At 39.1% G+C, this 23,289-nt stretch overlaps 3 protein-coding genes across 4 annotated transcripts in view; 2 read left to right on the top strand and 1 right to left on the bottom strand.

Moving 5' to 3' along the window:
* Window positions 1-3,118: 3,118 nt before the first annotated feature.
* On the bottom strand, window positions 3,119-8,305 carry LOC107745517 (protein Tob2-like). The gene is made up of 2 exons (XM_016559412.1): window positions 8,075-8,305; window positions 3,119-6,159 (listed from the first exon to the last, which is right to left on the bottom strand). The coding sequence occupies exon 2, from the start codon at window positions 5,902-5,904 to the stop codon at window positions 4,744-4,746; it is 1,161 nt and encodes a 386-aa protein (XP_016414898.1). The 5' UTR covers window positions 5,905-6,159; window positions 8,075-8,305; the 3' UTR covers window positions 3,119-4,743.
* Window positions 8,306-11,905: 3,600 nt separating this feature from the next.
* LOC107745521 (DNA-directed RNA polymerase III subunit RPC8-like) lies at window positions 11,906-15,775 on the top strand. Of its 2 annotated transcripts, none has more exons than XM_016559417.1 (7): window positions 11,906-12,097; window positions 12,186-12,406; window positions 12,610-12,706; window positions 12,771-12,857; window positions 14,862-14,925; window positions 15,039-15,270; window positions 15,404-15,775. In XM_016559417.1, the coding sequence occupies exons 2-7, from the start codon at window positions 12,296-12,298 to the stop codon at window positions 15,452-15,454; spliced, it is 642 nt and encodes a 213-aa protein (XP_016414903.1). In that variant the 5' UTR covers window positions 11,906-12,097; window positions 12,186-12,295; the 3' UTR covers window positions 15,455-15,775. The 2 variants fall into 2 exon arrangements, with proteins under 2 accessions (XP_016414903.1, XP_016414904.1); XM_016559418.1 differs by having other exon boundaries at window positions 12,260-12,406.
* Window positions 15,776-19,681: 3,906 nt separating this feature from the next.
* LOC107745522 (cold shock domain-containing protein C2-like) overlaps window positions 19,682-23,289 on the top strand; it is a 14,457-nt gene continuing 10,849 nt past the window's right edge. Inside the window, exon 1 of the mRNA XM_016559419.1 lies at window positions 19,682-20,499. Within this exon, the coding sequence (XP_016414905.1) occupies window positions 20,321-20,499 (179 nt within the window). The 5' untranslated portion in view covers window positions 19,682-20,320. The remainder of the gene's footprint in view (window positions 20,500-23,289) is intronic.

The raw sequence follows: 23,289 nt of genomic DNA on the forward strand, positions 1-23,289 counted from the left end.
CATATATTTAAATTTTTTTTTGATAGATTTGTTTTAACTCTTTCTACTCCTGTTTGATTTAATTTTACAAACCAAACAAAACTTTCACGTCAATCCCTGTGTTTCAAATGTACAAGAAGGAAGTTTGTTTGTTTGTTTTTATAGGGCAATTTTGTGATTTAATCTGAATTGTGACGTTGGCCTTTGATTTTTGTTATTAATGTCATAAACTCCAGACGTTGAGTTCTACGTTGGACTCTGTGAAACGGAAATGTAGCATTTAGATTTTTTTTTTACGTTTTTGTCTTTAATAAAACATGTAACTTTCAATATATGGATGGACACACTTTTAAAAAAATTACTTTTTTTAAAGAGTCCTGTTGTTTTTATAAAGTCATTTTCCTCTGGTGTAACGCAGTATGTTATGATGACTATCCTGTATCGCGCATATTAATAAAGTCTGTTATCAGTGATTTGACCTTGCTGAGGTTGTGATGGATCTGCGCTGTGATTGGCTGCTGCTGATGACATCACATGTGCGAGACGCATCTGCAGTACAGTATGGCTCTTGCTGCAGAGACGATCAGTGACCTTAACGAGCATCCGTGCAGAAACACACAAATAATACTGTACAAAACATCATTCTGCACATGCTTTTAATGCACTTTTGTCTGTACAGCATCCTCTGAGTGTGTGTGTGTGTGTGTTTTTCTCCTTTGTGTTGGTTCATTGTTATTCTCAGTCTGATGTTACGTAACAATCATCCTCACACTCGAGTGTCGTTACATAACATCTGCTTCAGAGGCACACACTGATCGGAATGTGTCTGAAGAGAGAGAATCAAATCACCTTTACATGCTTGAGACAGAACAAAAATCATATACATCACATACAACATGAAAAAGTTGCTTTTTTATTTTAATATATAGTAATGTTTTTGTTGTTTTTATACATTTTTGTTTAATATGTCCATATTATTACATATACATATATATTTTATATTATTACACATATACATTGTATTACATTTTTATTAATTTTTAAAAATGCAGTGAATACGGAATCATTCAGTTTATTTTTCATGTCATTCATTTTCTAAATATTTTACAGAGAAAGGTTCAAGTGTACTTGATCATTGTGTCTGGGTCATATTTCACCCCAAATGCTAAATATTTAAAGAATAATAAAGCTTATTTGTATGTCCATTTATTGTTATATTATAATAAAATTAGAAACATTGGCAACAAGCTCAAATAAAATCAAGTTTTTGCATATTTTAATTTACTTCAATTAATTATTATTTTGTAGTTAACAATCATAACCCTGCTTCAAATCTCAAATCATGCTGGAAAACAGGTTTAGCTCATGTGGTGCTGAGAGGCGCCAAATACTACACTGAACATGTATTAGTCCAACTGATCACTCAGACTGTGATGCAGAGAAAATCTGATGAAGAAAATTGCATAAGCATTTTCATAACAGGTCTTGTAGTTAACAATCATAACCCTGCTTCAAATCTCAAATCATGCTGGAAAACAGGTTTAGCTCATGTGCTGAGAGGCGCCAAATACTACACTGAACATGTATTAGTCCAACTGATCACTCAGACTGTGATGCCGAGAAAATCTGATGAAGAAAATTGCATAAGCATTTTCATAACAGGTCTCGGTCTTAATCATTTGTTTCATTCACACAGATAAACGTCTTAAGTGTTGCAGTTTTTTGGGATGGTTTCATTGAGATTGTGATTTAACTTTTTCATTAGTGCTAGTATTATTATTACCTTCACTGTGTTTGACATCATATAATTGATGCATGATCTGATTTAACTTTCTGGCAATCTGGCATTCTGATTTTATTCTGCCGAGACTCTATAGGTTTGATGTTATAAGAGATGTAAGACATTCACATCTCAAACACGCTCTTTTAAAAAAAAATTAAAAAAAACATTGACAAGTTTTGGCTCCTTTCTCACTCGAAGAAGATAAATTATGCATGTATATAGCGATATTATACCTGAAAAAAATTAAAAATAAAATGGACATGTTCTTCTTGAGATTCACTTCAAATATTTATCACATATACAGAATCACCTTAGACTTGTATTTCTTCTACAGAATTGATTCTGGTTTAAGTTTGCACTAATAATGCAAATGGCAGATTTAAAGGGAAAGAAATTTGATCCGATCCACATAAACCTCATGTAGACATGACCGGTGCGTTCTGACAATCAAAGCCAATTTAGACATTTTAAACATCCCAAAAAAAAAAAAAAAAGAGCAAATAAGATCATATAAATGGAGCTTATGTACCATTTAAACTTGCTTTGTTTCCAATAGAAATAGAATAAACAGAATCAATGTATATTACATGACTGGAAAACTAAATAGCCCATATAGACTGTTCTGTGTTCTGATTAACTGAAGTCTGTGATCAGAGGTTGTGATCCAGAGCTTCATTCCCAGCTGCAGGTGTTTATTCAGCTGCATGAGAACAGTGAGGTTATATCAACAACACATCTCAAGAGTTTGACATGCTGAAATGTTTTAATTTGGCGGTTGTAATGTCAAAAAAACAAACAGACCAAAGTCTTCATGATTCTTAAACTCTTTTTGGATATTACTAATAATCAAATATATGTCCTGTATCAAATTACTTCAATCCAAATTAAATCCCATTCGATACAAAGAAACAAAGAAGAGCTGGAGTTGTGTTACAAACCTGAAAGACTTTTATTAACCTTATTATGAACGGACCGTTTGCCAATAGACAGGATAGATATTGACAAAATTATTAAAGGATCTTTGCATTTTTGTCAATAATACTGTTAATTTGAGAGAAACCTGCAATGCCTAAGGAGATAAATATTTTGGGTTTGAACACCAAGGATGATAGGAGGTTTATACACCATCTTGCTTTGGAAGTTTTCATGTCAAACTATATTAGGAAATCAAAGACTTCTCAAGAGCATCAAACCAAAAACTACTAGTGTTAAATTGAAATCACTCCAGTAGAAGATACAATACACATTCAGCACTTTGTTAAACACATTTTATTAGTCATTTCATCTAGCATATATATATATTTATAATCATATAGTCATTTCTGAAAAAATAACTTCAGCACGTAAGAAATTAAACAAAAGATCTTGAACATAAGAAATATATACATATTTGTGTCATCGTCGTATATATCTCTTAATTTGCTTTATAAATGCCGTAGAGAACTCTTTTGAAAAAACACATGAAAAAATATAGAAAAATTTTAAATAAATTACAAACAAATGTAAAAATACACCCAGTCGTAGCATTTATAGAGAAATCTAAACCCCCGCCCGCCCCAAATGAAACCAATGGAAACGACTGAATATTCATGAAGCTGACGTTCACATTTCAAATGTCGAGGAAGGAGAAGTACAGTCTCACCCAAACATCTTAGAAAGTTCTTCATTTTTTAATACAATCTTTAAACTATATTACCAAGCTATAGTTCAGTCATAATTGGCCATTAAAGGGTGAGTAAAGGACCTTTAGCATCTAGCATATAGTGTTTATTGTGAGGCATTGCGGGAGTTTCCATAGGCCCCGTGAATAAAGTGCAGTGCGGCTGGACGGGGCAATACGCTGAGGGGGAAGTGATGTCATAAAGGAAGCCAGCATTGGCTCCTACCTTCAAGAAGATTCTAGAACGCCAGCTTCCATCCTAGCGCAATAAAATGCTTCACAAAACACAGCCACTGCAGTCAGAATATATGAGGTAACATTCAGAGTCCTAGAGCGGAGAAAACAGTGCAATTTTCACTGTAGCATCTCTTGCAAACCACCATTTACAACCTCTGGAACGTAAAAATAAAAGCACTAAATTCAACATGCGTCTCTGTGACGGAAAACTAATCTGTGCATCTCCGCACCAATGACCTTTAATCTCATGTCCCATTCCTTCAAAGACACTCAGCAGTTCATCAAAAGCTCCAACCAGTACCTTCACGCACTTCTGACCAGGAACCCAAGTGTGAAACCAATCAGACTCACGCAACAATCCAGCAATCAATCATCTTTGGTGTCTGAACTTACCAGATCTGCCAGAATGAAAATATACAACATCAATTCCCAATCTGACTCACTAGAAACGGGTATAAACACTGGCTGGTTTCATCAGGATTTGGCTCAATGTGTTCAAACTGTAAAGGACAATCCTAAAGCTAACCCAACATATCAAACATGAGCTGCCTCTTAATCATCAGCTCAAGAGCACAAGACCCACGTCGGTTCAGAGGACATAAAATTACCATTAATCCTCAATTATGACAACTGAGGTGGGACCAAACTGTTAATGTGGCTGTAATCTCCAGAGCGTTGAGTTTCTGAACATAAACACCATCCCAAAAATCCCTTTTAGGCATCTAGAATCTTCTCTAAGAATATTAGCTTTTTTTCCCAGAATCAATTTTAAAAAGTAGCATTAAACAAAGATTATAAAGACAAACATTTGGGCGATAAAGTGACTCTCATTACTGAAAACAACAAACACAAAAACACCTGTGCAACAGGAGGCTGGTTACTCCAAGAGATAGAGTCAATTCATAAAAAAGAAATCATCATGAAACGAGAAACAAATGAACGGAAAAGTAACAATCACAAGTAATACTCAATTAGTAGTCATAATACTCTTGATTTATCATGGTGATAGTAACTGATTCATGGAGGGGAAAAAATGTCCTCAAGGAAAGAGTTTCAGCATTGGGATCTCTTCAACTCTGAGACTTTAGTTGGCCAGCACCACAGGTTGGAAGGCCTGGCCGGAATACTGCAGGTTGTAACCGAGTCCTTCCACAAATGTAGGTTTATCGATGTAGGAAATTCCACTGTTGCCTCCAATGATTCCCACAGCCTGACCTGGTTGTGGACTAGAGAATGGATCGAAGGAGGCGTGTGGGTTTGGAGCCTGGAACGGCGTCATTGGCGGACCTTCGGTGTCAAAGTAGATGAGCCTCTGGGAATCGGGAAACACAAACTCTTTGGCATTAGGAGACAATTGGCTTGGGATGGGTCCAGCTAGAGAGTGCATGGAGAGGGAAAGGGGTTTGTGCCTGACCAGCCCCGGTGGGGAGATGGTGCTGGGGGAGCGCGTGATCATCCTCTGTTGCGGGGCTGTGGCGACGCCAGAACCGGAAGCAACTCCGGGGTTCCCGCACTTCTTCATTTTGGTGGAGCCAAATTTGGTGGCGGCAAAGCTGGCTGTGGTGAAGGTGATCGGCTGAGGTGCGGGCCGGGGGTTGGAAGTGGAGTACAAAAGACCAGCGCTTGGTGGCGAGGGGGTGGATGTGTTGGATGAATGAGCGCTGGGATTGGTGGGAGTGCTGGGAGTGGCGTAACCGAAGAGTCCCGGGCAAGATGAGGTAGAAAGAGGAGTTGGCGAACTGGAGAGTGAGGGTAGCATGACCGGCGACACCTGGCCACCGATGGGTATGAACACCTGAGCCTCTGGGTTAAAGCCCAGACTCTTGACGTCCTCGAACTCCATGTCTCCTTTGAGAGCGACATCAGACCTTTCGCCATCGCCCCCTAAACCTGGCGGATCCTCCGTGTAGAGGACTTTCACAGCACCCTTCTCACCTATCTGGTAGGACACTTCGTAAGGGTCGATCCAAATGCTGAGCTCAGGGGGAACGTTGGCACGGACCTCTTCGGTGTCCAGACCGCTCCTCCTGGCTGCCAGCTCCACCACAGGGTCCCTGGGAGCTCCCAGATGGAGGCAGCGGAAGGCAGAACCACGTAAAGGAGCCTCAGGGTACCAGTGCCCTTCAAAGCGGGACACCAGGATACGCTCCAACTCCTCACCAAACAGATCCGCCCTACGGCGTGGGAGCTTGTTGTACAAGTAGGACACGATGAAGTTCAACGCAACCTTCACCTCCAGATGCATGATGAATTTGATAATGTCTTGAAAGTTCCTTCGGTTAGACTTACAACAGTCCTAACATCTCTTGCGAACATCAAGGTGAAAGTCTTTAGTCTTAGCCTTAAGCATCAATTTAAAACCAAGGGCCTCTGATTTTGGATTGTTGCTCAGAAATTGCTTAAGTGATTGACAGAGACCAGCTGATTTTTAAAAATCTTCACCCCGAAACACTGACGTATGAAGACAGCAGCTCTCCATGATCCAGTTTCTTCAAAGCCTCTAGAAAGACAAAGACAGACCAGTTAAACAGAATATTAATACTCAATTCATTGACTGTCAGTGTGCATGTTTGTTTCAGCAGATGCTGAGGCCAAGGTACCAATCCATGATTATCTTCATGAAATCCCTCTTCTGTCCCTCTGGCTAAAGCATTTAGGATTACACGTGCTAAGAGAGGGAAATTTACCACCAAATGCGCTCGGTCCACTCACACTAGCTCAAAACGCTAAAAGGGAACGCTCTACAAGGATATATTTATACTTTAAACCCAGTGAATAACATCTTTAAGTCACTCATGTAACGACATCATGTACACTTACTGTAAAATGTTCTACATAAATTAGCTAAGGATCATATTTGTGCATTTCGGTTAAACCCATCTGAGGGGAAACCCTATAAACTGCTGATAAAATGGTGCTGTTGAAGGCAGGGGTTAAAACTACACCTCCCAGCATGCACCACGACGCCGCCTTTGACGTCATCACCACGCGTGTGAATGTTGATGTGACGCCTCCGCATTTTCAAAACACTGATAAGCTCCGTTAAAACCCGTTTTATAAATGCACCACCTTTGTTATATTTCTAATAAAGGCGAATCCGCGGTGAGTTGCAGCACATATGAGGACAGTCACTGCCGGTCATGAAACGGATTATGATTATTCAGAAAAGAGACGCCTTAACCTAAATATCGCGCTCATACACAGACGTTCCAATAAATCATTAATACCAGCACTGGTATTTAATCATGCAGCCATTTACAAATTTAAAACGCGGTTTAGATATATGGACAGATGTTATCTGACTTTTTCCTTGTGCAATTATCTTATTCACAACGCGTGAATAATGTCAGTTGTAGCGTTTGCAAATAAATCTAAATAGAATCTCTATTAGAGATTATATGATGCCATTTAATATATTGATATTGCTAATTGATAAAAAAAAAGACAAAAAACTAAACGAGTCGTGTATCTATAAAAAGTCATATCATGCATTCAATGTCACTCAATGTCAGAGTTTGATCAAATGCCATAACATTAAATATTTAGGCGACAGACAGAAATTATTTATTCTGTTACTAAACAATTATCCACAAGCCTGATTGTTTGTTTACACTCCCCATCTGTTACAAAACATCCAGCAGATTCACATTATCTCCCCAAACTAAACCACATCGGCTTCATCAAAACACATCTCACTCTTGACTTTGTTTAACTTCTATTAAATTGAACCAAACACTATTATCCAACACAGCACATTCAAACATAATGGTGTTGCATGACAATAGAAACAGCTAAAGCAGATGGGATGCTGGAAGTTACGGTTCATGTTGGGCTGCTGTGTGTGTGTGTGTGTTGGGGGTTCTCTCAAAGAAACTTAATTTATTTTAAGAAAACGTAATTATCTAACTCCAAGAGTATCCAGAGAGGTTTAATTCAAAACCACAAATCCTAACATTATAATTCATGTTGCACTGTTTTACCAATTCACAAAAACAGCATTAGAACAACATGTTCCATAAAATTATTTGTGACACTCAGATATGAAATGAGCTTACAAATGCCCAGCGGCTTTGTTGCACACTGACAGCAGAGAAATAATCAGCTTTTGCAAACCTTTGGCCTGTTTTAGTTATCTCAGCACACCATTAAAGGACATCTGTGCAAACACACATTCATCCAGGGTTTCAATAGTGTTATATGCAAATGTCTCAAATATGATCGATTGGCGCCATATTATTGTATCTTTAAATTTGTTACTTTATGACAATCTAAAATGGACGACAACTCATCACTCATTCAAAAGAAAAACAAATATTATGAATCTATCCTTTCAACATCATGTCCAGCCCCAATAAATTCTGCTGCCATTCTGATGAAAGCAGCTGGTAATTTAAACAAATAAATAAAGTACTTACTGATTCAAAGCGAGTATTTTTGTCCTGTGCTTATCATATCCATTAATCACACAAGTATCAATAATTATGCGTGCTTGTGGCGTTGAAAAAAATAATTCACAGAGAACCGCGGTCTAGTGTTGCGTTTGACTGAAACGCACTCCTATTTTTATTTAATTTAATTGTATGTTTAATTCATGGCATAGGCGTGACGTGTCCACGCTCCCGCACACGCCCGTCGAAACTTCACTGTTTGACAACCTCGCGCATTTATATCGCAGCGCACGCGCGCGCTCCGCCCTGCTCTATGACGTCTTTTCAGCTGGAACTACTTACTGATCAGATCTTGCGCAATACCTCAACCCACCCAGCTGGATAAGCGGTCAAAAGTTTGTTAAAACGCTCTGAACGCATTTAAACTTTATAAAAATGATACAATACTCGATTTTAAGCAGTTTACCTTTAATACTATAGTATGTTTTAACTACTGTATAATCCATATAATGTTAAAAATCATGCTGATTTTACATTTGTATTGGTCTCAGAGGTATTCGTGAGGCAGGTGTATGTTTGTTTCACTTAGACTCTATTTAATTTGGCGAAATAATGTTTCCAAATGTGAGGCTGTGCGACGGAAGCTAAAAATAAAAGATGTCATAGCAACAGTGCAGCCATTGGCTGAGAAACGCGAGGAGCGGTCGGCCATTGGGCGAGCGCAGCGTCCACTCAACGGGGGGCGTGGTGACGTCGGTTCAGCGCGTAACAACGTGCATGATGGGAATTTGAGTCTCTTAACAACATAACGAAGCAACGAGTTTTGAGTTCGAAGATATGTGAAATGAAAAGCAGAGTAAATGGAACGTGACATCAACCTAAAGCCCCAAACACAAATAATTAGTGGCAGAAGACAATTATCTTGTAATGTTTGGTCAGAGCTCTTTATTGGCTTTTGGAATGTTTTCCCATCAGAAATTAGATTCGATTTTAAGAATTAAAATTTGACGTAGGCCTACTTTAATGACAATTTTTGGTGTTGTTTTAAATTTTTAGAAAAAGGTCTAATGAATCTTTACTTAAAAAAGTACTTTCACATTTTCTTCTCTATTATGCAAATAGGGAGTGAGTGAGTGAGTGAGAACGTCAGAGGTCATGGTTTAACAACATTTCTTTAACATATATCAACACTGGTCGAACAAATTATAGGGTGAATTCAGGTAATCTGGGACATCTAAGCTCCAGTTTGTTTATTTCCTGTTCTAACAAAATTTAGTCAACGGGACTTTTACTATAATTTTAGAATGGATGTCATGTGACTGAAATCACATGACTTCATGGGGGTGATTCCGCAGAAAGGGGCGGGGCACTTGTCAATCAAGAAGCTCCCCTGGGAAATGCATGACAAGGTCAGTGACAAAGAATTCTGGCTAGATTCATGTTAAGGACATAAATCTGTCATAAATAAGACAAGATGTTCCTAATTGTTGTCAAATTATGTTTGTGATCTATTCAATATTGTTCCCCGAGTAGCCCTAATTTTAATAGAATGGAGAACTTGAATAACCGAATGAATAATCCATTAATCAAATTGTTGCTTGCTGTTGCTTAAATTTTAGTTGATTTTTTAAAAAATGTTAATACAATGTTAAAAAAATGTTAAACTATTTGAATAGAGTTTTAAATGAATTAACACAGTAGATCGTTAATCCTGTGTAGAGATATTGGACTGCACATTTTCTTATTGAGATCTCTGTAGGCCTACCTGTCATTTTTTTCATAATGCTTTTTAAAAATTGCTGATATTGTGTTTGGCATGCATAAAGTATGGTGAATATAGGCTTTTTTAGGCCTAATACATATGTTCCAGATGATCAAATTCAGGCAGAATTTTTATTTTTTTGCCACAAAAACACTTATAGGTGTGGCATGTCTCCTCTGGGTATAATATCTTCATTCTTTCTTCTGGTGTGGTTAGAAAACGTCTTAGGGATTTCAGAAAAGTCCATTGTGTTGATCTAATGTGTTAGATAACGAAATAAATCGCAGAAGTCAAAATTGCAAAAAATGTCCCAGATTTCCCGAAATCCCCGAAATCACCCTATTTAACCCTACAGATGTCCCATAATTCTACTATTAGAGAGTGTCCCATCTAAACATCTTATTAGTCCAAATGTTCACGTGCATGCTTGTATCGGTTGTCATACTGACATTTTAACTCCTTTTATATGAAGGTGCTGCACTGAACCACAGTGGTATATATATATATATATATATATTTACACAGCCTCTGATTTATTTCTGACAGTTAATGTTAATGCTAAACATATTCTCAGCAGTGCCCTCTAAGCATGCATAATATACTACACGCTGCAGATCTTTGAGGAGATTGTTGGAGGAGCATCAATGGACAGCAGATGTCACTGTATGCCACTCTCTGCTGCATATTCATATCTGAAAAGTGAAAATCAGATATCAAAACATGCATTACTTAAAAGACGAGCCTATGGATGACATTTAGGCTAGTACAATGCTTTTTAAACAACAGTCACAATGTCTTAAAAAGTCTTCATCAGTGCTGAGCTGTGGACTTCTTCCACGAGTTTCTGATTGAACAAAGTGTTGTGTTTCTGATAGACTGATGTCTAAGATATTAGGATGGAAATCTCATTAAATATCATGAACTCATTGAAGTTTTTAAACTCGCTGGATTTTTTATATTTGTAGAGCTAAAACCACCACCAATAAAACATTAGAAACATAAAAATGAAGTGCTTTTAAGATGATTCATTTCCGTTGGATGTCTCAGGTGTTATATTCAAATTTTTTGAAACAGTTTTAAACTAAAATGTAGAAGCACATATTTGTAGTAATTATTTTTCAAATAGAGAAATAAACATTGAATTTGAAAATGCAATATGTAAAATATTAATATTATAGCTATGCAAATATGTGACCCTGGAGCACAAAACCAGTCTTAAGTCGCTGGGGTATATTTGTAGCAATAGCCAAAAAAAACACTGTATGGGACAAAATTATTGATTTTTCTTTCATGCCAAAAATCATTAGGATATTAATTAAAGATCATGAAGATATTTTGTAAATTTCCTACCGTAAATGTAGTGAAGTTAAAGTCATAAGTTCCCAGAAAAAATAATACTCAGGTAAAGTACAGATACCCAAAAAGTGTACTTAAGTACAATACTTAAGTAAATGTACTTAGTTACTGTCCGCCTCTGGTTGTATCTCGGCCAAATATTGTCCTGTCCTAACACACCATACATCAATGGAAAGCTTATTTATTCAAAATGGACCCTTATGACTGGTTTTGTGGTCCAGGGTCACATATTAATATAACGGTTTTGCAAGTGTTATGTTCCTTATTATTCTCTCACATTATTGAGACCTTGATAGACACAAAACAAAATTATAATTATGCATAATTTATGAATTATCAGTCTGGCATAAGTACAAAGACAGCTTCACATTATGAAACACTTGAGTTCAAAACTAAATATAAATTGTTGTACATGTAAACAGAATATATATATATATATATATATATATATATATATAGTTTTCAATCAAAATACAATGTAAGATTTGTTGATATTAGTTTATATGATGTTTTGCAAGTGTTTAATTTATTTCAATCGAATAACAACATGTACAAGACAAAAGCCAACAATAAAAAGGTTAATTTAAACATAAAATACATAAATAACGCATACAATTCTGAAATTAACTAAAGTGTATTATATTTTAGTATTTAGTACGTATTACAATTAAGTATTACACTATAAAATAGTCTCTATATCAACATTTTTGAAAAAAATAAATAAAGGAAGATATGCTGGTCGCGTAAATCAGTGCCGTAAAGCACCAGCCGCTGTCGTGAATCAGCGCAAGTGTGGCTGGCTGTTGTCATGCTGTGCGCTCAAATCATGACATATTTTGGGTTATTAATAGTGTACATGTATAAACCGCAGCTGCTGGATACCATCTGTCTGCACAGAAACACAGCTGCTGAAGCTGCCGGAGGACTGAGAGGTAATATGACAAAGCTGCAGAACATCAAATTTAAGAGTGACAGATTCATAAACCAGTAACGTTAACTAATAGAAGTTCATAGTTACAGTAAATAAGCTCAGTCTGAAAGATCTCGGTAAGATCTCTCTGTAAGATCTCGTAGTCCGGTTTCCGCGGGTCTAGAGTTCGTGCTCGCTTCTGTTCTGGGTCTGGTTGAGGATGTTTGTGCTGGTGGAGATGGTGGACACGGTCCGGATTCCGCCGTGGAGTTTCCACCGACAGCTGAACGACGCGATCGCCGAGGAGCTCAACAAGAAACTCGCCAACAAGGTGAGCTGAGGAAATCAGACAAGCACCAAAACAAACCATGAAATACATGAATTACATATAAGAACTATTTATGTATACATAAATACCAGAATGAAATTCTCAAAATATTCTTCTGCTCACCAAGCCTGCATTTATTTGACCAAAAACAGTAATATTGTGGAGTATTATAATTGTGTTGTCTAAACTCCTCCGCCCGTCTGCAGGTGGTGTATAATGTGGGTTTGTGTATCTGTCTGTATGACATCACTAAACTGGAGGATTCCTACATCTTTCCTGGAGACGGAGCGTCTCACACTAAAGGTGACTGTTCCTCACAGAGACTCTCTGTGTCCAGCACATCCTCATTCTCTCTCTCCTCCTGCAGTGCATTTTCGATGTGTGGTTTTCCACCCATTCCTGGACGAGATTCTGGTGGGAAAGATTAAAGGCTGCAGTGCTGAAGGTGTTCATGGTAAGAGGGGAAAACAATTGTGCTTTTCTCTTCTAGTGTTCATCACTGGTGGTGTAATTATCGTTAACTAAAAATAAAACCATACAAAAAAATTTTTTCTTCACTTGAAATAAAAGTTAACAAATCAAATATATGTATAAATATATTTGTAACACTTCTCATTTAGTTACTTTCAGTTCATGTAGTTAAAATAACTAAAAATTTAATTAAAACCAGAAAAAAGTTCCGTTACTGAGATTAAAATTGAAATTATACACTTAAACATTTTATTTCAGCTAGTTGCCAAGACACCATTTCTTATTTTCATTTAGTTTTAGTTGAAATCGTAAAATAATTCTAAACTAACTAATTAAATAAATAAATCGTTACTTGGAATAAAAGAATTGTTAATTGAAATAAAATAAAAAATATAAAAAGGCAACATTTAGTTTAAGTTGAAGTACTAAAACAACTCAAATAAATAAAACAATAAAAAAGTAATAAAAAAATAAATAAATAGTAACTGAAATAAAACAAATATCTATTTTTATTTCAGGTAGTTTGCAAGGCAACAGTTCTCATTTTAGTTTAACTTGATGTACTAAAATAATTAAAAATAAACTAAAACTTAAAAAATAAAGCATTTTTGTTACTTTAAAGCTGCAGTCCGTAACTTTTGGCGCTCTTGCGGTTAATAAACAGAACTGCGTGCGTCTTGCGGAAGAACATTGTAGCCGAGAGATACTTCTCTCTGTTTATGTCTATGGCGAATCACGCAGGTACTGGGCTACTCCGCAGCGGTACCTACCTGAACCAGTCTAAATAGTCCGAATATAAACACTTATTATAGGTGTACCGTAGTGATTCAGGACAAGCCAAAAACACGGTTTGGAAAATGGATTCATGGTGTACTCGATTATTATATACATTTTGTAAATTTTGAACACAAAAAAAGTTACGGACTGCAGCTTTAAATAAATGTTAATGGAGACATATTATGCCCATTTTTACAATATGTAATGTAAGTCTCTGGTGTCCCCAGAATGTGTCTGTGAAATTTCAGCTCAAAATACTCCACAGATCATTTATTATATCATTTTGAAAATGCCTATTTTGAGTGGAAGCAGAAACACGTCGTTTTTCGGGCCTGTGTCTTTAAATGCAAATGAGCTGCTGCTCCCCGCCCCCTTTTCCAGACAGAACAGTTAGTGTGTTTTGCTCAAACTTTCGCCGTGGCATTAGAGCCGGTACACCGTCGTCGCTTGCGAAAACAATGACGGCGCCTTGGGTGGAAACTTACTGATTAAGGGGCGGTAATATTATAATGAGATCCCTTTGCCACGTTACCAAGGGAGCGAAATCAGACGCGCTCGTTTTCTCAGATGCTTTCAGAAAAAGGCTTACCAAAACAAAGTTACTGGGTTAATCTTTTTCCCGTTTCCTTGGTTGGTAGATGCACTGGGGACCTGATGGGCGACGTGTCGATGAAGACCTCGTCCACCACCCGGACTTAAAACCACTTAACACCTGGAAAAGTCAGATTTTCATGATATGTCACCTTTAAATGAAAAAAAATAGTAAAAAAACTGTATTTTAGCTAGTTAACCTTATTTTAGCTATTTTGTTTAATTTGTTCTAAAACTGAAATAAAAAATTTATAAAAACTGTATAGATATATTTAAAAATATTTGTAACAAATACAAAAAAAAAAAATACTAAAAAAACTTAATTAAAATAAAAATAAAAACAGAAAATACTAAAATAAAACCAAATTCAAAATATTAATACAAATTATAACAGTATCTCACTCATACTGAAATAACACAATGAGCACATTTACATGCAGATCATTATGGTTCATATTCATTGTCAACCCTTTATTCCAGTAGATTAAGAGCTTTAGAACTTTGTTTGCAGAATGATGGCTTAATTAGAATATAGAAGTTATTTGGAAATGGAAAAGTCTGCATGTTGTCATAAGTTGTTATGAGGTGAATAATGACTTCACGTGTGTCGGTTCCACAGTGAGCCTCGGATTCTTCGATGACATCATAATCCCGCCAGAGTCGCTACAGCAACCGGCTAAATTGTATCCTGAATCATCGCTTCTACCAACACATTAACATGACACTATTAATTAGCTACCAGTGTATTTGTAGCATCATGTACCCAGCATGCTCTGTTCCTTCACGGTTGGCGTAGCGATGAGGCGGAGCAGGTGTGGATGTGGGAGTACGAGACGGACGAGGGCGCTCACGACCTCTACATGGACCAGGGCGAGGAGATCTGCTTCCGGGTGGTGGACGAGGTCTTCATCGACACGTCGCCCTCGGGTCCCAGCGCAGAGAAGGAAGGGCCAAGCGCGGCTGCCACAGCGCCACCTGCAGGAGCGGAGGACAGCGCGCAGCAGAAAGAGGCTCCGTACACACTCATAGTGAGAATATTAGACCTTAAATAAAGCTATAATGAATATATAACCCGTTCCATCCACCATTTGTCTTTGCAATATCATACACTGATGATTTGCTCACAGTAATACCACAAGCGTCTCTTGTTTTTTTCTGCAGGGATCTGTAAGTGAACCAGGTCTGGGTCTTCTGTCCTGGTGGAACAGTTAACAGTCTCATCTGTTATGAAGCATGAAAAATCAGCTGAAACCTCTCATAAGACTAATTTACACAATGAACTGAAGCTCTGTGGACCAATCAGTGAGCAGCTGGTGCCGGGCCAATAGGAGACGCTTAATAAAAGAGCCATTTATAATGATTTAAATGGGATTATTGTGTTGTATTGCTGTGTCCTATGGAGTTTACTTTATAGATAAATTCTATAAAAAATGTTTAGCAAACAATCTTTTTCTGACACTGAATGGAATATTTTCATGTGATCATGTATATATGGTTTTTGGATTTTTTTTCTCCTGCTTTTTACAACATTAATGGAATGAAAAATATTATTGTAATTTTTTAGTGTATTTTGTATTTATATTTAGTTTACATTGTATTTACATTATATACAATATATATACATATACGATTGCTAAACCTTGTTTTATTTAGAAGGTCTCTATTTTAGGTTATTGACTTTTGAGCTTTCCCTCCATCATAATAAATAATAATCAAATAAAAATAATAATAGTAAACAAATAAGGAAACTTGCTTTGTACCTAAACATTCAAATACTATGGTATTGATATGTAAACATTTGTCATGTTTTATAACATAATTTCTGTCCCCACATTGTTATAACCATCGTAATTTAAAGTTTATAAGAGTATTACTTGCAGCATCATAAATGTGTGTGTGTGTGTGTATATATATATATATATATATATATATATACATTTACTTTTGATGCTACTAATTAGTAGTAAGATGCATCGATAAAACGAGTGAATCGTTACACCCCTACTACTAAGGCTTTATGTAGGCTATTGTCAGGTGACTGCTGTTTACATAATCTCATATGACACGAGACAGTCTAGTGATGGGAGTGACTCACTTGAACGGCTTCAGTGCGTCATCTTCGGGATTCGGTGATGCATGCCATGAACGCGTCGGTTCTCCCGGTAAAAGCGTGCTAACGGGGATCTCCTCCATCACACGAGCTCACTGTGGATCTGCACCGTAGCCTATATCTCATCTTACATAACGGCGGTCGACAGGACGGGACGGAAGCATCTGTCAACTCCAGACAGCGGCTGTAAGTTTCTGCATTTGGTCCATTTATTTGGGCGTTTTTATTTATTTTGCCTGTTTTTATACTTGTAGTGTTTGTACTATAAATAAGCGAATATGCAATCTAAAACAGAATTAAAATGATTACAGTTGGTGCTTGGTTTTATTAGGCAAAATCCCATCCCTTAGCCCACCCTTTGTTGATGTCCTCTCGTTTTTCAAAACTTAGCGCGCCCTCCTAGACAGCAGTTATTATAGGCATTGATTGTGCGCATATAAATAAACGCATAGATAACACCGCCAAAAATGCTGTCTAGTAAGTCAGCTGAGGAGATTTTGAGGCACAGCCCCTGCCCTCCGTCAAGAACATTCTGGAAGCGGGTGATGCTGAGCGGAAGATGAAAGGAATAGCATCTTTCAATCCATCAAGCGTTCCTCAACATAAACGTGACGTTTACGAGTTTGGCGCCAGTTCTAGTAATTTTGCCGAGTCAAAACCATCGTGTCAAATTGTAAACACTTTTTCTGCCTCTTGTTCGTGTACGTGATTGCTTCATTGCGAATTTGGTTCGCTTTATGCAGATCATATAGGCCTACTATTCTTGTGCTGTCACTATATATGGAATTTAATTCCATAAGCGGTGATGTTAAAGTTATTAATGGCAGAACCAGCAGCAGCTCTGACGTCATGAGGCCAGATTCCGCGTGCGCGCGAACCGTTTTGATAGTTTTCAGTCACGTGACTGGTTCGAAGACCTGGGACCTGGCGGGCAAAACATCCATAGAGGATAGAACTACAGCACAAGACTGTCAATTTTCTATCTCTTCCGATCCAAAAGTATTAGATCATCTCTCAAAAGAATAAAACAAAGATCTGTCGCAATATATCAATCACTAAAAACAGTGTAAAACGTTCAATGTGAAAACACAGTGCCTTTAAAACAGTGATATTAAAAGATTAAATTAGTACTCACCTTATTGATGATGCGTGCTTTATGCAGGCAAGCAAATGAGCCCGGAATATGAGCGCAATGCGCTACATGGTGTTCTATGGGAAAACATTTAATATTAAACTTTGCGCATTGCGTTTATATTCTGGGTTCGTCTGCTTGCCTGTACAAAGTATGCATCATCAATAAGGTGTATACTGAATTTGGTCTTTAAATATACATTACTACTAAATGCAATCCTCCTAAAAATAACTGGCAGGCAATACAGGAAAGCTTTGTTTTGCCCTCCATGTGGGCGTTCCTGTAAGGGTGTGACGTCACGTGAAAACTATCAATATGAGACTATTAACCTAAATATACATCTGACACCTGATGTAGCATATACTGTTAGGTCTGATCTTGTTCAGAATGAACACTATTTTCTTTGCGACTTCAATCCAACTTTATAAAATCAAAATAGAGATTATTAAAAAACAACATCTGATATTTAATTTCGGTTTGTTTGTGGCTGGAAATATAAGGTAAGCTATATAGAAATGTAAGCATTGCGGGATACATTATCTTAGGCACAACTACAAAAAAATAATAATAACAATAATAATAATAATAATAAAAATTAGAAACCACCACAGAAAATCTATTGGTTTCCACTACAAATACCATTACAAACATTACAAACCATCAACTTTTAGTCATTAAAACCATAAAAAAAATGGTTTTCTGTAGTGTGTTTTTGGCCATATTCCATTAGGATTTAGTGGTTTTAACAAGCCACCAATAGAAGGCGACCAATTACCAGTAGAAACCCAGAGAGTCAATTACACTTTCCATTAAGTCCCATTATAACCTGTAAAACCATTACAAATTCTGTGATGGTTTCTGTTGTTGTTGTTTTCCAGCAGGGTACTGTACACAATACACATAAACTGCACAGAATAGTACAAATAGTAGGTTTGTATGCTATCCTTTTAATTAAATATACATCTGATGGCCAGTACAAGAGATGTACAGTTCAGTCTGATCGCAGAACGGCTTCTTGTGTTCTTTAAGGCCTCTTTGAAGACAATGCAGGCTTTTGTGCATGAGGAACCGGGCACGCAGCACTCGCGCCCCGGGCGCAAACCGTCTTGAATGTAAACTCACACAAACAAAAACGCACACACACACACACACACATAGACAGAGGCTTTGTGAAGCACAGACTAAATGTCAGTGCAGAAGCTGTTTTACTGCACGTCGCTCCTCACAGAACAATCTGTGCCACTGCAAATAAAAAACAGAGCAGAGTGCGTGCACGGAGCATTTGTCAATAAACACACTGTACAACATGCGTCAGATTGAAAAGCTGCAGCTGGCAGAAATAACGCGTTGGATGTGATGTGAGTTTAGTGTTTCTCCCACAGGTCATCTTCTGCAGGCATCCGGAGTTCAGAGAGCAAACCGACGCAACCTCCGCATCGCACGCCGTACCCGTAACCATGGCGGAACCGGAGCTGTCGCCCGCGGCGAACCCGTCTCTGCCGTCTCCGGTATGCATCATCAATAAGGTGTATACCGAATTTAGCCTATAAATATCACTGTCTTACTATATTACTACTAAATGCGGTCAGTTGAGGAAAGCTTTGTTTTGCCCTCCATGTGGGCGTTCCTGTAAGGGTGTGACGTCACGTGAAAACTATCAATATGAGACTATTAACCTAAATATACATCTGACACCTGATGTAGCATATACTGTTAGGTCTGATCTTGTTCAGAATGAACACTATTTTCTTTGCGACTTCAATCCAACTTTATAAAATCAAAATAGAGATTATTAAAAAACAACATCTGATATTTAATTTCGGTTTGTTTGTGGCTGGAAATATAAGGTAAGCTATATAGAAATGTAAGCATTGCGGGATACATTATCTTAGGCACAACTACAAAAAAATAATAATAACAATAATAATAATAATAATAAAAATTAGAAACCACCACAGAAAATCTATTGGTTTCCACTACAAATACCATTACAAACATTACAAACCATCAACTTTTAGTCATTAAAACCATAAAAAAAATGGTTTTCTGTAGTGTGTTTTTGGCCATATTCCATTAGGATTTAGTGGTTTTAACAAGCCACCAATAGAAGGCGACCAATTACCAGTAGAAACCCAGAGAGTCAATTACACTTTCCATTAAGTCCCATTATAACCTGTAAAACCATTACAAATTCTGTGATGGTTTCTGTTGTTGTTGTTTTCCAGCAGGGTACTGTACACAATACACATAAACTGCACAGAATAGTACAAATAGTAGGTTTGTATGCTATCCTTTTAATTAAATATACATCTGATGGCCAGTACAAGAGATGTACAGTTCAGTCTGATCGCAGAACGGCTTCTTGTGTTCTTTAAGGCCTCTTTGAAGACAATGCAGGCTTTTGTGCATGAGGAACCGGGCACGCAGCACTCGCGCCCCGGGCGCAAACCGTCTTGAATGTAAACTCACACAAACAAAAACGCACACACACACAAACTCACACAAACAAAAACGCACACACACACACACACACATAGACAGAGGCTTTGTGAAGCACAGACTAAATGTCAGTGCAGAAGCTGTTTTACTGCACGTCGCTCCTCACAGAACAATCTGTGCCACTGCAAATAAAAAACAGAGCAGAGTGCGTGCACGGAGCATTTGTCAATAAACACACTGTACAACATGCGTCAGATTGAAAAGCTGCAGCTGGCAGAAATAACGCGTTGGATGTGATGTGAGTTTAGTGTTTCTCCCACAGGTCATCTTCTGCAGGCATCCGGAGTTCAGAGAGCAAACCGACGCAACCTCCGCATCGCACGCCGTACCCGTAACCATGGCGGAACCGGAGCTGTCGCCCGCGGCGAACCCGTCTCTGCCGTCTCCGCGCTCGGCACCACTGTCGCTGTCATTCCCGTTCCTGCGAGAAGGCAGCCGCGTTTGGGAACGAGCCGCCCTGCAGCCCGGGGAGTTACAGAGTCCTCTGCCCACCAAACGCACGCGCACGTACTCGGCGTAAGTAAGTTCTGGGAACCTTCTAGAAACGTAAATAGAACGTTCCCCTAACGGTACCTAAAGGGAACGCTCTATTTTCAAGAAAACTTTCCTGGCTAACCAACGTTCTTGGGAACGTTCAAAAACGAACGAAAAATTGTTAGCTGGGAGAAAGGGAATTTCGCGTGAGGGTGAAAGATTCCCTCACGCAGATTTCGCAATGGGTTCACTATTGACAACAGACAATAGATTTATTTTGCCCGCAAAATTTCTACGAAATTTCGCTAATGTGACTGCACATTTACAGTTAGAGTCATGCATTTGATGCTTTCAGAAGTAAGTATGTTACCTGGGGATCGAATCCACGACCTTGGTGTTGCAAGCGCCACACCCTCCAGTTGATTTCCAGCTAACAAATATATGTTTGAGAACCTTTTGCTAACTCATTAAGTTATAAAAATGTTATTTCTTAATGTTCTCAGAACATTCAAAACATTTTTAAAGGTTTAAACAATGTTTTTTTTCCCTCCTTATTATGTGAATGTTAGATTAAACATTAATGTTCAAGTTTAGCATTTTGCAAAAAATGACGTGACACTTGGATGTTCTCTGAGCCATCTGAAACAAGTAACATTAAAAAAAACACCAAAATGTTAAAATAAAACGTTAGATGAACATTGTATAAATTATGTTTTTCTGCTAACGTTTTGATAATGTTATTAAAGCCCAGATCATTCTGAACAGACGTTCTATTAACGTTACTTGGAATACGTTTGTTCGTAACTGAGAGAAACTTGCCAAAGTTTTAAGAGTGTTTCTCGTAAGCGGAATTAACAGGAACTAGCTATTCTGAACGCAACACACTCTGTCACATGAGTGTTGCGTTTGATAAGGATCACACCGACACAGCGAGTAACATCAACTTATCATATCATTTTACTTAACCTCTCTGTTTCAGACCCCAATAATCGAGCACATACATTGGTCAGGCATGACAGAATGCTTTCAGCACAATCAAACTCGATTCATCACTGAACACTAACTTAATGCATTATCAAACAACACTTTTGTGAGAACCCAACATTTCCCCCCCTCCAGGGGGTTTCAAACATGAAATGTTGACACAAAGTTCTGTAAGTGCCCTGGGCGAGAACGAATGCGGACAGGCCGTGGAGAAACATGGGAATGAGGCTGGGCAGCCTGTGATGGGCAGGCACATATCTCAGCTGGCAGGTTGACAGACATGTCTGGAGCCTGTGCAGGAGCTATCTGAGGTGTCAGCTGAAGCGCTGGGGTGTCCTGCCAAGCTGTGGGTTTGGCTTGAGGTGTGACGCCTGTTGTATGTGCCGGGGGCGGAACTTTGCGGAGGCGGCTTGCGTGCCACTGTGTGCCGTCGCTGAGCAAGAAGGTGGCTGGGCCCAGCTGATGAGTAACTTGGAGAGGGGCAGTTTGTTGTCTCTGTGGGGCCTGCAAACCCTGGCGCAATCTGCGGCCTTTATGTCAGGGACCTTAACGCGTGCTGAGAAATCGAATTTCTGCTTCATCTTCCTCTGCTGGCGGTGACAGGCCCTGACTCTCGGTAGTGGTCCCTGAGGCAGTGCGGGGCTGAGCCTGTCGAGGGGAAGGTGGAGCTCACGGCCAAGCATGAGGAAAGCTGGAGAGACCCCCGTCGTAGAGTGTAGGTTGGCCCTGTAGTGCAGCAGTGTGTGATGGATGGCCCGTGAGAAGGTCCATCCCTGGAACAAGTGAGCTCTGAGACTGTTTTTCAGTGACTGATGGAAGCGTTTGACACCACCATTAGCTTGGGGGTGATAGTATGCCATGTGGATGTTTTTGAGGTATGTTGTGAACTCGGCTGAGATCAGCTAGTGATAGTGTTTGGAAGGCCCCAGCGGGAAAACAGAGAGTCCAGGAAGTTAATTATGACTTGAGAGGTCACAGAGCTCAGGTGGCAATGAGCTCAGGCCATTTCGAATGCAGGTCATAGACAACCACTAGGAAGCGTTGGTGATGAGGAACTCCCTGTATCTCACCACATATGTCCAGCTGCAGGTGGTCCCAGGGCTGCGATGGCCAAGCAAGAGGTTGTAAGGGTGGGGGGGCCTGGTGACCAGTCTTACCGCTCAAGAGACAGGCAGCACAGTCTTTCACCAGGGCCTCGGTGTCTTTAACTATCCCTGGTCACCAAACCCGGTCTCTGCAGCACTGCTTCAACTTCACAATACCCAGGGGGCCCTCGTGAGCCATTGCCAAGACACGTGCACGTAGGGTGCTGGGGATGACTGCGCAGAGGCTGCGTGCCACACAGGTGTCGTTCCAGCAGGACAGCTCCTGCTTTATTCTGGAAAATGCTGCCAGCCCCTCTGGTACCTCCTGAGGCCAGCCATTCAGAATATAGACTCGGAGCTGAGAAAGGACCGGGTCCTGTTCCGATGCCTCCTTCAATTCTTGTAACGATACGACGGCCTGGAGGGGTGTGTGTAACATCTGGACAATGTCCCATTCCACCTGGTCCGTGTCGGTGTGCGTGTGTGTGGTGGGGTGTGGCTGAGCGGAGCGGGACAGTAGATCGGCCACAACATTGTCTCTGCCTGGGGTGAACTTCAGGTCAAAGTTATACTGGCGAAGACGGTCGGACCAGCGGTGTAGCCTCAGTGGCCTGTGGCCTGTCCCAGATGTGGAAAGTAGTGCAGTCAGGGCCTGGTGATCTGTCCTTAGGGTGAAAGCGCGGCCATAGAGATACAAGTGCCACCTCTCGCAGGCCCAGATGCAGGCTAATGCTTCACGTTCCCCCACTGAGTACCGCTGCTC

Source organism: Sinocyclocheilus rhinocerous, unplaced genomic scaffold, assembly GCF_001515625.1.
Source record: "Sinocyclocheilus rhinocerous isolate Xijiao unplaced genomic scaffold, SAMN03320098_v1.1 scaffold1159, whole genome shotgun sequence".
Taxonomy (NCBI): domain Eukaryota; kingdom Metazoa; phylum Chordata; class Actinopteri; order Cypriniformes; family Cyprinidae; genus Sinocyclocheilus; species Sinocyclocheilus rhinocerous.

Bases quoted from the DNA above. Each gene is read 5' to 3' on its own strand.
- LOC107745517 (XM_016559412.1), bottom strand. From the start codon at position 5,904: ATGCATCTGGAGGTGAAGGTTGCGTTGAACTTCATCGTGTCCTACTTG.
- LOC107745521 (XM_016559417.1), top strand. From the start codon at position 12,296: ATGTTTGTGCTGGTGGAGATGGTGGACACGGTCCGGATTCCGCCGTGG. The intron at 12,858-14,861 runs GTAAGAGGGGAA...TCGGTTCCACAG, and splicing joins CAGTGCTGAAGGTGTTCATG to TGAGCCTCGGATTCTTCGAT. The intron at 14,926-15,038 runs GTATCCTGAATC...CGGTTGGCGTAG, and splicing joins CTACAGCAACCGGCTAAATT to CGATGAGGCGGAGCAGGTGT.